Source organism: Cryptotermes secundus, unplaced genomic scaffold (genome assembly GCF_002891405.2).
Source record: "Cryptotermes secundus unplaced genomic scaffold, Csec_1.0 scaffold135, whole genome shotgun sequence".
Classification (NCBI taxonomy): Eukaryota; Metazoa; Arthropoda; class Insecta; order Blattodea; family Kalotermitidae; genus Cryptotermes; species Cryptotermes secundus.
The window spans coordinates 36,752-54,129 of record NW_019730104.1 but is presented as its reverse complement, the minus strand read 5'-3'; the positions used below and the strand labels follow the sequence as shown (position 1 = coordinate 54,129).

At 39.0% G+C, this 17,378-nt stretch overlaps 1 protein-coding gene across 1 annotated transcript in view; it reads left to right on the top strand.

Moving 5' to 3' along the window:
- Positions 1-17,378, top strand: part of LOC111866023 (transient receptor potential cation channel protein painless) — a 27,473-nt gene that overhangs the window by 5,350 nt on the left and 4,745 nt on the right. Inside the window, exons 2-4 of the mRNA XM_033752070.1 lie at positions 13,110-13,260; positions 15,023-15,342; positions 16,850-17,025. Of these exons, the coding sequence (XP_033607961.1) occupies positions 13,129-13,260; positions 15,023-15,342; positions 16,850-17,025 (628 nt within the window). The 5' untranslated portion in view covers positions 13,110-13,128. The remainder of the gene's footprint in view (positions 1-13,109; positions 13,261-15,022; positions 15,343-16,849; positions 17,026-17,378) is intronic.

Here is a 17,378-nt window from a genome sequence, read left to right as displayed (position 1 = left end):
ACACGTATTAAAGATAAGCAGCGGCACGCACACAGGGAGCCTACACAGAATAATACCTGAACAGTGCTGAAAACAAGAAGTAACCGCTGCAGCACTATAGACATAGGGCGGGTACCCCTGAGAATTTTAAATTTTAGAATTTGAAAAAAAATAAAGAAATTTTTAAATTGAAATTGAAGAATTTTAAAAGTGCCAGTTTTTAAAAATCAAATTGACGTGTGTAAGTTAACAAAGATTTTATACATATCAGACAGATATCAGCAGGGAGGATTCTGATATATCGAAACCTGTTAGCAACGGAGAAATGAACAGTTGGGAAGACTAGTGTTTTTTAAATTTTAAACTACATACAGTGTAGCAGCTACGTGAGAGTATACACCTGATGATGGCCATTTACGGCCGAAACATGAAGTGTAGAAGAAAGCAAGACGAAAGAACTGCAATAAATTTTTACGCTTAGGACGGAGTTTGTGTCATATATTATATGTGTGTAGAGTGTAACATGATGCTTAAATATATTTTTGTAAGCTCTGTATTTGCTGGTGAATTCACAAGAACTTGATAAATTCTATCTTCAGGGATATAACGCCGTGTAGTCTGGTGAATGCCAACCGACGTTTGGGAGGAATATATCACATATCTGTTCCATCTTCAGGATCGAAGAGTAAGCCAAGCAAGAAATCATCATGAAGCAGGGTTTTTTATTTTGCTTGATTTACTCTTCGAAACTTATGATGGAGCCGATATGTTCCTCCGAAACGTCGGATCACTTTCATGGAACTACATGGCATTATATCCGAGAAGATATAAATATTCATAGTTACTTCTGTGAGAGCCTCAAATTCAACATATCATGAAAAGTTCCTTGCCATTGGCTAGTAACTTCTCTGCAATTGGTACAAGCACACGGATTGGTTTACAGGCCCTATGAAAATCTTGCGCTGCACAAGGTAACATGTATTAGTTCAGGGCATCTCACTGAAAGAACTTCTGTTGCTTGTTCCATCTACTGTGCGTGTCTGTAACTAGTACCGACACTTTGACAAAATCGAATCTGGTCACAGTTTGCATAGCTTCATATTGCTGCTGTATGATTCAATGCAGACATTTTCTGGACCTTATAGCGTTCGGCCGTCCCACTNCCCCACTAACCCCCCCCCCCCCCAAAACAACAACATTTTGAACCTCACTTCAACTTGCGTCAGTTGTTCCATCAACGGCAACCACAGTGTTCGCATGTTTATGAACGTTTCGTTACAGCGTGTAAACACCTTTTCCGGAATATTGACACTTCTGGGGGATATGTCTGAGTATACTTAGAAGTAAATTCCTTACTTAGGGAGCATTTATATAGAAAAAACAATATGTCTGCGACCACCTTTTGTCAGTCGACTGCTGTTTAAAGACGTAAAAATTGAAATATACAAAACTATAATTTTGCCTGTAGTTTTGTATGGATGTGAAACCTGGACTCTTACATTAATAAAATAACATAGATTTCAAGATATTTGAGAAGAGGTTACAGAGGAGAATAGTTGGGTTGAAAAGGGATGAAATGTTATGAGGTTGGAAAAAATTGCATAATGAGCAGCTTCAAAACTTGTACTCTTACACTTCGCCAAAAATAATTACAATAATCAAGTCAAGGAGGATAACATTGGCAGGTTTGTAGCACGCATTTTAGTGAAAAATACAGAAGGAAAGAGACAACTGGGAAGATTTAGGCGCAGGTGGAAAGGTAATATTAATATGGATTTTAGAGAATTAGGATGGGGTGATATAGACAGGATTGATCTATACAGAATTGTTCGGCTTATTTTTGACTCTATCCGTCGTCTAGTTTACAGGACAAAAAACCACAACGTTTCGGAGACTGGATCTGCCTCTGTCCTCAGGTGGACGGGGCAGGATAAACCGAAACGTTGTGTTTTTTTTGTCCTATATACCAGACGATGGATATAGTCCAAAACAAGCCGAACAGTTCTTTACAGCATACGCCATCGTCAGAATCCTTTCAAGGATTGATCTGGCTCAGGATAGGGATCAGTGGAGGACTCATGTGGACACGGTAATGAAGCTTTCGTTTCCTTAAAATGTTATGAAATTCTTGAGTAGCTGAGCGACATTCCAAGGACTCATGTCCATGCAATTAGTTAGGTTAATATGTCTGCAGGTGAGTGTGATTTCTAAAGGTATGTTGCAAAAATTGAAAAATTGGAAGGCCTAGACTTGCAGGAGAATACTCACAAATTACATATTGCCTACCCGGCCGATCTTTTAAGCTGACAGCGACAATATATTTGCTTCCACGTAAATATTGTGCAACTTGAGAACGCTCCTTTGCAGCAATACATTTTCCGCACACCTGGCAAGAAAGAACTTTAGCGTCAGCAGTAAACATATCTTTGTGTTCAGCAACGTATTGACGTAAGCGTGAACTGGAACAAGATTTCACTTTTCCCTGTGAGCTAATCTGAAACTCTTATCCGTAGTTAAATTAGGAACCTGGAGACCGTGAGCAATTTTCTTGACGATCTGTTATCATCCAATACAATAAACCCTCGAACTTCGAAAGGTTTGATGTTCGAACAACTTGAAACTCGAACAAGAAATTCGAGGAAAATCCGGTTTTTGAAACTTAAACAAAAACTCGGAAGTCCAACAAGGAATCGCGTGGTCTCTCTCTGCTTGGTCGCACGCGCAGTTCTTCTGTCAGTTCTCCCGTGACTGGTTCAGTGAGCATCTCGGAAATTCAGTCTGTTTTTAAGCGCTGTATTTATTTCTTTGACTTTTTTTATATTATCTTTAATAATACCCATTCGAAATGGCAACAAAGAAAGTTCCTAGAGATGAAAAGCCTAACAGAAATATCATAATTTCTACGATAGAAATTAAAAAGAAACTTATCGTTAAATGGGAAAGTGGTACACGTTTATCGGACCCTCCAGTGAACAGTAATATTCCTCCTACTATTATTATTGATTGATTATTATACAGTAATTTTATGTACTATTATAAATAAAAACATTCAATTATTCAAATAAAATATACTTTTTTATCATTATTTATCAATATGATCATTTTAAATAAATGCTTAAATGTTTTATATCGCGTATATTTTTGGAGTCTGCAACGGATTAATTCAATTTAAATTATTTCAGTTTGGAAAATTTAACTCGAAAGCCGAACCATCTCCTGGAACGGATTGTGTTCGAATTTCGAGGTTCCACTGTACTTATTTCCAAACAACAGTGATTACAGTTTTCCCCCTTGTTTTTTGATTGGCTAGGCTAAACACAGATGGATGACTGTCAACAGGTGTCGCTTTAGCTCTTCGTACACTTAAATTAATGAAAACTCTGGTGAGGTAAAGGCGCCTAGAAACAAAGAAGGGTACCTAAAAGACGACATGTTATCTCGATGTTCTGATGAAAGATTGCGCAGACGTGGGAAATATTCATTTGTACACCCTGTAACATGTGTATCGATTGACTTTTTGTATATCCCAAAGTAGTTTTTAATCCCCGTGCTTTATTAAGCGCCATGTCCAAAATATTTATTTACATATAAGCATAAAAATATGGTGTTTGTTTTTAGGTAGAATAAAATTCTATGTATGATCAACAATCGTAGTAGGCCGCGCCGTAGGTCAAGCGGTTAGTCGCTGATTTCTCACCGCGGCGGCCCGAGTTCGATCCCGGGTCTGGTCAAGTGGGATTTGTGGTGGACAAAGCGGCGCTGGGGCAGGTTTTCTCCGAGTACTCCTGTTTCCCCTGCCAATCTTCATTCCACCAAATTCTCCATCATCATAATCACGCGGGGTAGGCTACAATAGGCCAATCAGTGGCCGCCGTGCCGAGTGAACCCAGTTGAACTCCACCCCCCACTAAGCGAATTAAATAAAAACAATCGTAGTAACTTGAAGGCTCTATTTGTTTTTGGAACCTTCAGCAGCTACTAAAGAAATATTTTTTACTTACAAATCCGTTCCACATTCATCGCCTTGAGAACCTCAGATCTCAAGAGGAAACGCATGCTCCGGAGACGGCCACTCAGACTACTAAGGTGCGTTTGTTATGCTTTTATTTCTTTCTTTACAAGTGCCGGAATGGCCGATCACAGTGGCCGTGCGGTCTAATGCATGAACCGATTTCGCCCGTTAGAACACTGTGATCGCGTGTTCGAATCTCACTCGAAACATGGTTGTCTGTGTGCGTTTTTCTGTGTTTGTGTTGTTCTGTGTGTAGGGAGCGGCCGTGCGACAGGCTGATTCTCCTTCTCAGGAGTCCTACCGACTGCGTATACACCAAGAAACTGAAAAAGCGGCCGAGGTCCTCAAAGGCTGTAGGGTCATACGTGATAGATAGATAGATAGATAGATAGATAGATATAGATAGATAGATAGATAGATAGATAGATAGATAGATAGATAGATGAGCCCCGGAATGCTACGTTAAAGTAGGCTCCTTCTACTCCCCCTCCGGGTAGGGAGAGTGAGTTCATAGGCTCCTGCTTCCCCTCCAGGTAGGATGAGTGAGTTCATAAGCAGTCCTCGACAGGCGACAGATTATGCTCCTCTACCTTGCCATTTGGGCTTCGAACTAGCAATGATTCACCGTAAAAGAATAGCATGTTTTGAAACATTATAAAGAATATCTTACTTGGATGGTTTGTTCGGACGATTCTAAAGAAGCGAAGTGATCCATGAAGTTATTTTGATAATACAGCTTAGTAGCACAGATGAGCAGACAAACAACATTAATGGCGGATGCTGAGCATACAAAATATGGCAGGAATATTTCCGGAGCATGAAGCCAATAATTGAGACCATAATTTTGTCGTCCGGGTATACAAGAAAATTTTACTGGAATCCTTGAAGATAGCCCCAAGCAACTTCTGTATTATCAACCGATAGGAAGACGTGATCCGGGAAGACCAAGAAGCAAATGTTTGATGGCTTGATGTTTGAGGACGGAAGAAGATTAACTCTTGCAAACAATGATGATCCTTGAAGATATAGTGCTTACACAGGAGCAAGCCTTAAAGCCTTGCTGTAGCAACAATGTGTTGTTTTCAGACAGGGGTATTAGAAGAGCCCCTTAGCTTCAGACTTGAAATTATCTTTGACTGTGAAGAATAAACTGTTAATTTATTGCACTTTGTTTACAGATATATAACATTATAAATTTCAGAACAGCTGAAGAACCATCGAAAACTTGAAATTAGAGATACTGGAATAGGACCACTTTGCATTATTGTGTTCACTTAGGCATGTAGCCTATCTAGCCGTAAATTCGAATCTATTTGTAGTATTTTACAAATGTTAGATTTCCTTTTAGTTGTCGCGATAGCTCAAGAACCACTAAAATGCTAGCTGAGATGAGAGATCGCAGAACATGAACTTATTTCAGTACCGCATTTGTTTAGACATAACGGTCCTTAATTTCAGACGTTATTTCCAGTTGCTAACATAGATCAGATCTTCCGTTAGACTTCGCTATAGCCTAAAAGCAACCGAAGGCTAGTTGAAATTAGATATATAAGAAAATACGTGTCATGTAAAACATTGTGTTCATTTAGAAATATAGGGCTTTCTTAGCTCTAAATTCATGTTTGATTTACGACTGTGGTTCCAGAATAAAATATTCTAGCCCCTCCAAACATGTACTGAATTCAAATTTATATACCGTGTATTAGGTCTAACTATTTGGGAACGACGATAAAAAATCAAAACCTGATTGAGGAGGAAATTAAGAGGAGATTGAACTCGGGTAATGCTTGCTACCATTCAGTCCAGAACCTTTTGTCTTCTCTTCTGCTGTCCAAAAATATAAAAATTAGAATATAAAAAAACTATAATTTTTGCCTATGGTTCTGTATGGGTGCGAAACTTGGTCTCTGACATTTGAAGGAGAAACCTAGACTGAGGGTGTTTGAGAACAGGTTGTTGAGGAGAATATTTGGACCGAAGAAGGATAAAGTGACAGGAGGTTGGAGAAAACTGCATAATGAAGAGCTTCATAACTTGTACTCTTCTCCAAGTATATTTAGAATGATCAAGTCAAGGAGGATGAGGTGGGCAGGACATGTAGCACGAATTGGGGAGTCGAGGAATGCGTATAGGATATTTCTGGGAAAGCCAGAAGGAAAAAGACCACTGGGAAGACAAAGGCGTAGATGAGTGAACAATATTAAAATGAATCTTAGAGAGAAAGGATGGGATGAAGTGACAGGAGGTTGCAGAAAACTGCATAATGAAGAGCTTCATAACTTGTACTCTTCTCCAAGTATAATTAGAATGATCAAGTCATGGAGGGTAAGGTGGGCAGGGCATGTAGAACGAATGGGGGAGTCGAGGAATGCGTATAGGATATTTCTGGGAAAGCCAGAAGGAAAAAGATCACTGGGAAGACAAAGGTGTAGATGGGTGAACAATACTAAAATGGATCTTAGGGAAATAGGATGGGATGGTATGGATTGGATAGATCTGGCTCAGGATAGGGACCAGTTGAGGGCGCTTGTGAACACGGTAATGAATCTTCGGGTTCCATAAAATGCTGGGAAATTCTTGAGTGGCTGCGCAACTGGCGGCTTCTCAAGAAGGGCTCAGCTCCATAAGTAAGTAAGTAAGGACGTACTAGGTCAGCACAAACTGTCCTGACTTACTGAACCATACTGGCTACCGTATTTTACATAATACAGCAGCATTCAAGACACCTGAAAAAAATGAGTTGAGTAAAAGAGGGTATAAAATCAGTTTCCACATCGACAAGTGCAGTATACTTTTCTGATAATTATTGCAGTGGAAGTAATTTGTTATTTTGCATGCCTGTATTTTTAAAGAACGTTACTTGAAACTGAGTTTCCAAGAGTCACGCTCTTATGAATTTTGTGCAAATAATTATTCATCATTCTTTATCAAGTTTAACCCCATGCATAGATGAAACTGCTGGGACATTTTAGTATGTAACTCTAAGAAATAGGGCAGGTATAATTAAGTCATTTGAATTCGTCTGATGGTAAGAAAAAGGATAATAGTAAAATGCTATGGTAGGTTTCAATTAGCTATTTATAGATGTCAGAACAGCGTGTGTCTCAGGCAGAATGATTATATAGCATGTAAATTAAATTTTGTACAGCCAGATAGCTCGATACATTAATTAATAATGCATTCTAACGAGCTCTGCAGTAATACTATATATTTTCTATTCAGAATGGTTTCAAACAAGGATATGATTTAGAGACATTGCTTCTTAACTTAGTTTTAGAATACGAGCAGGAACTGAAATTAAATGAAAGCGGAAAATCAATTAGAAAACTCAGGAAGAAAGAAAAATTATACAAATTTAATTAGGTTATAAATTTAGGTACCGTTACCAGAGTACGGTATGACATTGTACGTAACAAATCTTCTGGAAATGAAACAATTCAAATAGGTTTAAATGGAAATGACAGGATAAAAACTAAATTGCATTCGTAATGACACTTTAATTTCAGGTTAAATTAGCTGGTATTACTCTATATTATTTGCTTCCCGCGTCCAGTCTGGAGACTAAGTGTTAGATTTCACAAAACTCGGTTTCACTGACCAAACGTCACAGTCAAATTGGTATCCTCCTGTTAGAAATTCTGTAGATTTCGAGTTGAAATCTCAGTTAAGAGACCGGCTATCCTGCCTGAGGGTTTTCCTGTTTTTCTTTTTTTCTGTTTCACCAGACAGACGCCGGGATACGACGATTGCTTCCTGCTACTTACTTTCCAGTTCACTACTCACTGATCGTGTGAGTCTCTATAATCTGAGCTTTTGAAAGCTTCTGTAAATAAATGAAGAATAAGAAAATATTTTTACACGTATACATCACTTACTTACTCATGGAGCTGAGCCCTTCTTGAGGAGCCTCCAATTCTGCAGCTACTGAAGAATTTCCTAGCACTTTATGGAACCCGAATGTTCATTCCCGTGTTCACAGGAGCCCTCCACTGGTCCCTATCCTCAGCCAGATCAATCCAATCCATACCATCCTTTCTCTCTAAGATCCATTTTAATATTGTCCAGCTCCCTACGCCTTGGTCTCCCCAGTGATCTCTTTCCTTCTGGCTTTCCCACCAATATCATATATGTGTTCCTCTTCTCTCCCATTCATGCTACATTCCCTGCCCACCTCATCCTCTTTGACTTGATCATTCTAATTATACTTTTTACGTGTATGCATGCTGTTTTAAATAGTGTCTGTCTTTAGGGAAGGGCGCTAATTTGGGGGGTCTAACGTAGCGCGTAAGAAATCTAATAATGAATAAACATCGAAAGCTGGAAAAACACTTATGGTGTAATTCAATTCGTGCAGAATTTTTAGGTTGATTAAATAACGAAAGACGAGAAAGCCAGGACACGCAACACTCATGAAGAAGGTAAAATATCAAATATCATGGAAATATACTTTGTAGAAGACATAAAGATAGATGGAATACCTAAACATGTCATACTTTCCGACTGAGGGCAGTAGCAGCGTGGTTTTGTTTTATAGAGGAAACAGGTCGATACTGGAATATTTGCCAGTCGTGTCGCAGGAGGTGAACATTCAAGACGTACATACATCTGTGCTCGGAAGGGAAACAATTTCCTGCTGACAGTGAAATTACAGGATGTGGTCAGGAATTGAGACGCCATGCTTGCTAACCCTGTCTCTTGTTTGTACCCGTGTATGCCGGTTCTAAACAGAGGTAACCATTGTGTGCTCTCGGCGGATTTCAGTTTAACAAGGTTCTCTGTGCAGATTAGAAAGACTAACCTATTTAAAGGTAAGTTGCTGAAGTATAAGTTTTCTCTTATCCCTCTTATTGCTTACATGTCCATTTTCAGACTCGGACTAGTGTATATTTGCATAGGATTTGGGGTCTCAACGACGGCATCATGCAATGAACCATGGTAGAGCAATCAGCGTTATCAATGTGGAATTTATGTCCACTGTCTCCGAAACGTCTGGCACAAATTCCACGTTGACACAGCTCAGCACCCGAGAAAAATTCATTTAAAGTTTGTATTCACTTTAATATCAGCAACATGGAACACGAAAATTGTGTTAAGGGGTATTTAAAGTTTATAATGTCAGTATGAATGGGTAACTTACTGTTCAGAACACTGTCATATTAATATTTAATTTTTCGGTTCATGATTGCTCGTATACTTGCATAAGAACTTTCACGTATACAATAAGACGCGAAGTTTCCTCGTATTACGAGTTTAGATATGATTTATAACAACTAAAACCGCAAATAAGTTTTTCTCATATACAATTTTTCAGAACTTTCGATTTCTGTTCAAAGGAATTTCCACCTGTTAACTGCACGAAGTTGACCTTGTAAAGATCTTTACAGTTCTCGTTTTTACTGTTCCCGATTCGAATCCTGAGCACAGCCTCCGTTCTTTTTTAAATACTTACGAAGTATTTTTTATTTTCGACTTGCAGTAGTCAACAGTTCTAGCAGGTCTTATGTATCTTTTTACGTCATACTAATTTCGTGCTTGAGGAACACCATAAGAATTATATAGGCTTACGTTTCCCTTAACATCTTAAGAAGGAAATTTGAGTGGTTCCTTTTTGTGCCACAAAGACAACGTAATATGTGCCAGGTCATACATTCCTCCACTTATCTGTTGTACGACGAAAAGTTAAAAATGAATAAACTATCACTTTCGGTCGGGTATTATAACGTCAGTTATATCTCCGAATTATTATATGAACAAATATTAAAGCTATCTCTCGTAAGGAATCTTACTTTCAAATAATGGATAAAAAGCTTTAGCCAGCAATTGAATTCAACTTAAACTGGTAGGTCAAATTTTTTTATTAATTTCTTGTGTCTATAAAATTAGGATTATAATTTGGTTTCGATATTCTCTTCGCTCACCCGTGCTTCTTCATGGTTTGCTCCTGAAATACGGGAGAGAGGTTTACATTCAGCCTTCCACAAATTCCACCATTTTAGAACATGAAGAGCTTAGCCTTGAGTTGAAACAGTATTACGTAATGCATTCAGGAGTCGAAAATCGATTCTACTGTTGTCAATATTGTTACCGCGTGACGTTGCACGTTTTCAAAATCTTTAGGCAAACATTCCTTCTCTGAAATTGTTCCCCGAATATGGATACTAAGTCTTTTCAGTGCATATATACTTGAATTTTTCCACAAGTGGCAACTCCATAGAGCAGAGTCGCCCTTCCTGAGGATCTGACAATCACGTCCTCAAGAAATTTTCTGTCTTCTCTGGAACCAAAAGTCCAATACTGTATTTAAAAGAACCTGATACTGGACTCTAGTTTGAGCCAGATGAAAACATTCCACTCTCTAATACCAGCTTTCTTCAATATCTGCTTTAATATTGTCTTACCATCTACATCCTAGTCTGTCAAGTAGTCTTCTCCCTTCACCTTTTCTAACTAAAGTCATATACAAGGCCGTGCCATAGCTCAAGCGGTTAGTCGTTGGTTTCCCACCTCGGCGGCCCGGGTTCTGTCCCGGGTCTGGTCAAATGGGATTTGTGGTGGACAAAGTGGCGCTGGGGCAGGGTTTGTCCGAATACTTCGGTTTCCCCTGCCAATTCTACCAATTACTCCACAATCACCCTAACATATCATCTGGGGCTGGTACAATAGGCCAGAAGTGGCCGCAGTACAAGGGACTTAGTCCCACCCCACTAGCAATAAAAAAATATTATCTGTATCCTAGTCTGTCAAGTATTCTTCTCCCTTCACCTTTTCTGACTAAAGTCATATATAATTGCTGATCCTCCACGTATGGGTTCCATATCCGCCCATTTCGTCCTGCTTGGTTTAGTCACAATTATTATTATTATTATTATTATTATTATTGTTGTTGTTATTGGAGGGGGTGGGTTTCCCCATGCACCGCGACTAATAGTCTTAGTCACAATAATAGTGTTCGGGGAAGTGTGTAAGTTACCAGTTTGCTATGTCTGCAACTTTCGTCATCCTCTGTTACTTCCTGTTACGCCCACATACGTTTCTCAGCACTTGGTTCTCAGATGCCTTGAATCAAATAAGATTAGCAAAATCTTCTGGAAGTTGACACTATAAGGTTCGGAGATAGCTGCCGACTTTTCGGAAGAATCTGCTCCTTTCATCTGTAGGCTGTATGGGTAACGCTAGTTCCTCAAAGACGTAGGTGTCTGTCTACCAAACTACACTACATCGCACCTCGTAAGACTGTAATCTTAAGATTCTCGATACTTGCCGCTATGAGGACCAGAAATCTAACCCTGAAAACTGTGTTCGCAAACAGTAGGCCTATACGTGGAATCCTACCGAAGTAAATAGGAACAGGGCGCGACCAGAAAAGGAGCTATTAAATAATCAGATAATATAAATTTGCCTTAACATAAGGGCCCGAGTATGTGTCTTGTGACGCCTTAGGCGTAATTAGAGCGTCTGGGTGGTGAATAGCAAGCGAAGAACCAGGCGAGGTAAACCGGTATAATTATACATGGACGACACAACTGCATAAGCCAGCGAATTTTGAGGTCGACTGGGTAGTATTAATGCTTCGTATTCTGAATGTCTGGGTTCAAATCTCAACCAGTAGATCTTAACCTGACCGATATTTTCGTGATTTTTCTCAGTTCCTTCTGGCAACTGGCAGAATGGTGTCTGAATGTGGGCCGTGACTGCTTTCTTCCATAATCTTCCAGTTCATTAGTCACTAATCATTCCATTTTCGACGCTGTACGTACAATAGTACTCACTCACTCACGGAGCTGAGCCCTTCTTGAAAAGCCGCCAATTGTGCACCTATTCGAGAACTTCCCAGCATTTTATGGAACCCGAAGATTCATTATCATGTTCACAAGAGCCCTCCACCGGTCCCTATCCTGAGCCAGATCAATGCAATCTATACCATCCAATCCTATCTCTCTAAGACCCATTTTAATATTGTCCACCCACCTACGCCATGGTCTTCCCAGTGTTCTCCTTCCTTCCAGCTTTCCCACCAATATTTTATATACATTTCTCCTCTCCCCCATTCGTGCTACATGCACTGCCCACCTCATCCTCCTTGAATTGATCATTCTAATTATACTTGGAGAAGAGTACAAGTTATGAAGCTGCTCATTATGCCGTTTTCTCCAACCTTCTGTCACTTCATCCTTCTTCGGTCTAAATATTCTCCTCAACACCCTGTTATCATACACCTTCAGTCTATGTTCCTTCCTTAATATCAGAGACCGAGTTTCACGCCCATACAGAATCATAGGCAAAATTATAGTTTTTAATCTTCTAATTTTTATGTTTCTAGACAGCAGCCGAGAAGACAAAAGGTTCTGGACTGAATGGTAGCAAGCATTACCCGGGTTCATTCTCCTCTTAATTTCCTCCTCAATCAGGTTTTGATTTGTTATCGTCGTCCCCAAATATCTTAACTGTGCCACATTTTCAAAACATCTGTTACCTCTCTTTATGTCCTGATATTGCCATGCATTTTGGTGAAGAGATACCAACATATACTAAATTTTCTCTGTGTTTATATCTAGACCAATCTCATTATTAGCGTCAATTAAAGTTTGTGTGTTTATCTTTATGGTAGCTACATTATCACTCGGTAGATTTACATCATCGGCATAGACCAACTAGTAACAGTTGAAAACATCGTAAGTAAAACAACAATAAGGTAAAAGGAATTTAATATGTCCGTGTGCTTAAGAAATTAACCAAGCCCCATGACATCAAAACATGGGGAGTGGAGGTATAACTCCACCTCTGCACTAGATGTAGGTTATTAGTCAACCGGAAAACTCGGACTGTTTTATTGCCGGAGAAAGAGCCCACGACACCCATTAAATAGGAGCCTGGGTGGGTCCAGGAGCAGGCGTAGACTCTTTGGAGAAATTAAATATTTGTTTCCCTCTGCCGGGAATCGAACCCTGAAGTTCGGTTCTTCAGATATTAATGATTAGGCCCTTTGAACGGTTATGAAACAGATAACTCACAAACAATTAAAACCTAAGAACTTCGCAGGAACCTTGGACTTGAGGTCTGCCTTTTACGAATATTGCAGTGTTCTGCATTTTCCGGTGTTCTAGTTCTGCTATTGCAGACGCCAGTTCGGCATCATCATGACACATAAAAGAGAGAAATGTAACAGGAGAAGCTGTGTGTCTCCAACTTCCGTCCATGAATCTGCAGCCACCGAAGACGCCAAACCCGTGGAACTTGAGGAAAGAGTCATGACACCCCTGCGTAGAAGGGTGAGAACATTTACAGTCGTACTTATAGTTAATCCGGGCTGATTGGGACATTTCATGACACAACGAAATGCCCCAACATTTGAAAGAAATGTACTTATCCAGCACTAACAAAGTGAAAGGAATGATTTAAAGGAATAAATGAACTGTTAAAAATGTCAAGCAGGCATTTTCTTACGGAAATTGCTTACATACATCTCTCCATTTCTTTGTAGGATTCTTTTTCCTTCAGCGCTACAGCCCCAATTTGAGTGTTGGCCTACCTCCATGAAACTCTCCGTTTCACTAGATCTTAAGACATTCGGTNGGCTACCGTGACCGGCTTGTAGAAATTAAACTTCTTATGGGGAACGCGGTAGAGCAGTTGGTTGAGACACTGTGCTACAAGCCGGAAGGTCGCGGGTTCAAGTCCCAATGAGGTCATTGGATTTTTTCAATTGACCTAATCCTTCCAGCCGCACTATGGTCCTGGGGTCGACTCATCCTCTAATAGAAATGAGTACCAGGAATATTCTTTACCCTTACCTTTATGTAATATTACAGCCTAAATATTTTAAGTCTGAAACTTGTTCCGTAACTGACTTATTACCTATGGTTGCTGCTGCTCGAGTTGCGTATTTTACTGGAGATCCGTAATTTATTTTTATAGTGGGCGTTTTAAGATTGTAAGCAGTTCTACTTTTCATATTTCAGACATGCTCCTCTGAAATTAATCTTAATATTTGTTTCTAATGTCAGCATAAAATGAGCAAAGAGGACCGTGTGAGCTCTAAGAGTATTACTTTATTTAGTACCTGCGTCTATTTATTCTTCAAGTCTCTTACATCATACACATCCATGTATAATATACGTATATGTTAAATATAACGGGGCTAGGATACACACCCGCCTCACTCCTTGACTGATAACTACATATGCATGCATTAATACAATTTAAAAGTCTGCTATTGAGACTTTCTGTGCCTTGTTTTAATAATTCTGTATTAATGCTATCAGGTCCAATAGTCTTATCTATTTTCTGTTTTTCTTAAGGAGTCTTATAATTCGTCCATTGTGGTTAAATCAGTCTAATTTTTTTTTTTAGTTTTATTCTTTTTTTTTTTAATTTGTGTGTACTTTCTCTAGGGTTATACCAGAATTCTTTGTAATGCTCTACCCACTTACTTTCAGATGATTTATTCTTGTTCATCTATTTTCTGCTTCATGAAGTTTTCATACTTTTCTCCATTAATTGTCTTACATGCATATCATGTTCAACTATACTAATAAGATCTTCCCGTAATTCTTGCTGTACTTTTCATAAACAGCTTTTGCTGCTTTTCTTTTATGATAGTAATATCTCTCAGTTATTCCTGTTTTATTCTGGATATATGCGTATCTCATATGCTTTCTTTCTATTGCAAGATCAATTTTAACATTATTCTACCATCTACAACTGGGTCTTCCATGTAGTCTCTTTCCTAGAGATTTTCAGACTAAGGATTTATACTCCTTCCTCATCTCTCCCATGCATGTGTTGTACGTCCTACCCATCCTGTCCTACTTGATTCTGTCAGCTTAATAATATTTTGTGACGAAGAGAGATTTAGAATAGCCTCATTATGCAGCTTTCTCCAACTTCCTGTCATTTGCCTCCTTGTCTATCCAGAAATTCTAAAAGAAAGTCAATTGTACCTCCACACAGCAAAGCGTCTCTTGAAATTAGTATTTTCAGTAAATTACGGAAGCCCTAGATGATCTCCAAATTAGACAAATCCTGTTTCAGATGCAAGAAGCAGCAAAAACAGCTTGGGCTGGTGAAAGTGTTGCGGTAGTCATAAGTGACATATTGGGTCCACATGCGCGCAATGAATGGAATCTTCCTGTGGGTTCGTACAAGAATTCGTTCTGGAGATTGACAAGAAGAGTGTCTTCTCCTAGTAAGATCAAGATGATGCTGTCCAAGTCGCTCGTTCTCTCCTGCTCCCTAGGGTCACCACAACTTGTCAAGAACCTCTTGGATGCTGGGGCAGATCCAAATTGTGAATCGGGACACTGGGGCCCAGTGCACTCAGCTGCTTATGGAGGCAATGTGGAAGTAATGAGGTACTTGCGTTCACATTCAGTAAAGCTATAGCAGAGCACTTGCATGCCTCTGAATGATGTAAATACTTTCCGTTCATTGTAGATTTTAGACTTCAGGAATCAGGAATGGAGGTGCACTGTGAGGAGCTGTATAATTTTTACCGTTTCAAAAAGAAATTGAAATAGGATGATCAGATCAGAGAGGACGAGTTCTGTTTGAACATTTAGCATGCATGAGGAACATGAGAAATATTCATGAGATTTTAGTAAGAAATCTGAAAGGTAAAGACCACCTGGGTAACGGGGGTAGGAATAGAAGAATCACATTTAAATTGAGTGTTTGGGCATGGACTAGGTATCTGGTTTAGAATAGGTTCTAGTGTGAGCTGTTATGAATCAGTTTGAACTTCATGTTCCGTAAAAGGTAACTGTTTTATTCATTTTAATTAAGGTCCATTTATTTTAAGTTACGTGATATTGCATTCACATATGACATGAGAAGTTGGACATACCATACAGTGCAACAATTTCAGCGAATTAGAGACGCCTAATGATGGCCGTGTATGGCCGAAACATGTTGTGGGAAGGAAAACGGATAATAATAAGTTGCACTGTAGACGTAAATATATTGCATGTGATATATTAATGCAACAGGTTGCTTATATATAATATTTATTTGAACAATAAAGGAACAAATCTATATAAATTAATCACATTCCAATTTTATATGGTTATTAGGAAACATTAGGCGAATTTTGACTGGAATTTAGCTGGTTGATTTAGAATAAAGGCCAGTGTTTCCATGAAAGTTTCCACTCTCGATGATAAATGCAATTTCGAGAGGTTAGGTGCTCCTTCAGATCGGAGCCACTCACCATATGCACGGCATACAAGGGGCTGAAAATATATTGTGTACTGAACACCTGGCTGTTTCCAAGTCCAGCATCCAAATCCTTTGCTGTCATTTTCCCCTAGGAATCTCGCTGAAGACTACCCCTGAAGAAAAAAGGGGTGAGGTGAAGTCGAGGGTTATTGTTCTCTTCCCTCTGTGGTACATGGCCTCCTTCAAGGCGACAATTTGGCAGCAATCGGAAAGAAGCCATAAAGTCCAAAGCGAGAAAGTATCTTCAAATCCTAACTACAGCAGTTTATGGGCCATATCCAGCTTCTAGTACACAGAACCGATTCCTCCCGATTCAGTTTGTTTCTAACATTTCTTGAACCTTGTTCAGAACAGTATATTCTGAACGAGATGGATTCAAGTTGGATTCAAATCAACGAAGGGACCACAGAGTGCCATCTCATCAAATGGGGAGAGCTGCTTGCTGATGCTTTTGCGCCTTTTGTTGGAAATCAGATATGGTGAAGCTACATTATTCAATTAGCACAAATGACTTCATGTAAGAGTATCACATCTTCAATCAAATCTAGATCCCTTTATTTAAAACAGAAATCCATTCCATTCCCACATTTATCCATCCATCTGCTAGGTTAAAGACACACTAGCCCTTTTATTCATGTTACAAAGGATACTGTTGGAGGATCCACGGACCATTGTGAGCACTGTGGAGAAGAAAGGCTACACAGCCTTGCATCTAGCAGCATTAAGAGGGAACTTCGAAATTATGAAGGTGCTTCTAGAAATGACAAAAGTGGATGTCAATGCTGTTGATAAAGCTGGATGCACTGCTCTGCACATTGCAGGTATGAACAGTGTTTTGTGTGTTGCTGTAGCATTTACGTGCATTTCATATAATGGGCAATTATAGCATAATTTTATAATGCTTGTCATATATTGCATGTTTTCAAAATGGTAGTTGAATCTTGGTATGAAATTTCAATAATTTTAATCAGTTTATGTATAGGTGAAAGTTGTGGTATTTCCTGTCTGATTTAAAATTGTCATTTATGAAACAGTTTATTAAACAGAATACTGAAAAAAAAAACATTTAAAGTTAAAGAAAGGTATTTACTAATAACATTAAATATTTTAATTTATGAAACTTTCTCAGAAAATAATACTTTTGTCCATTGTTCATAATTAACAAAAAAAAAAA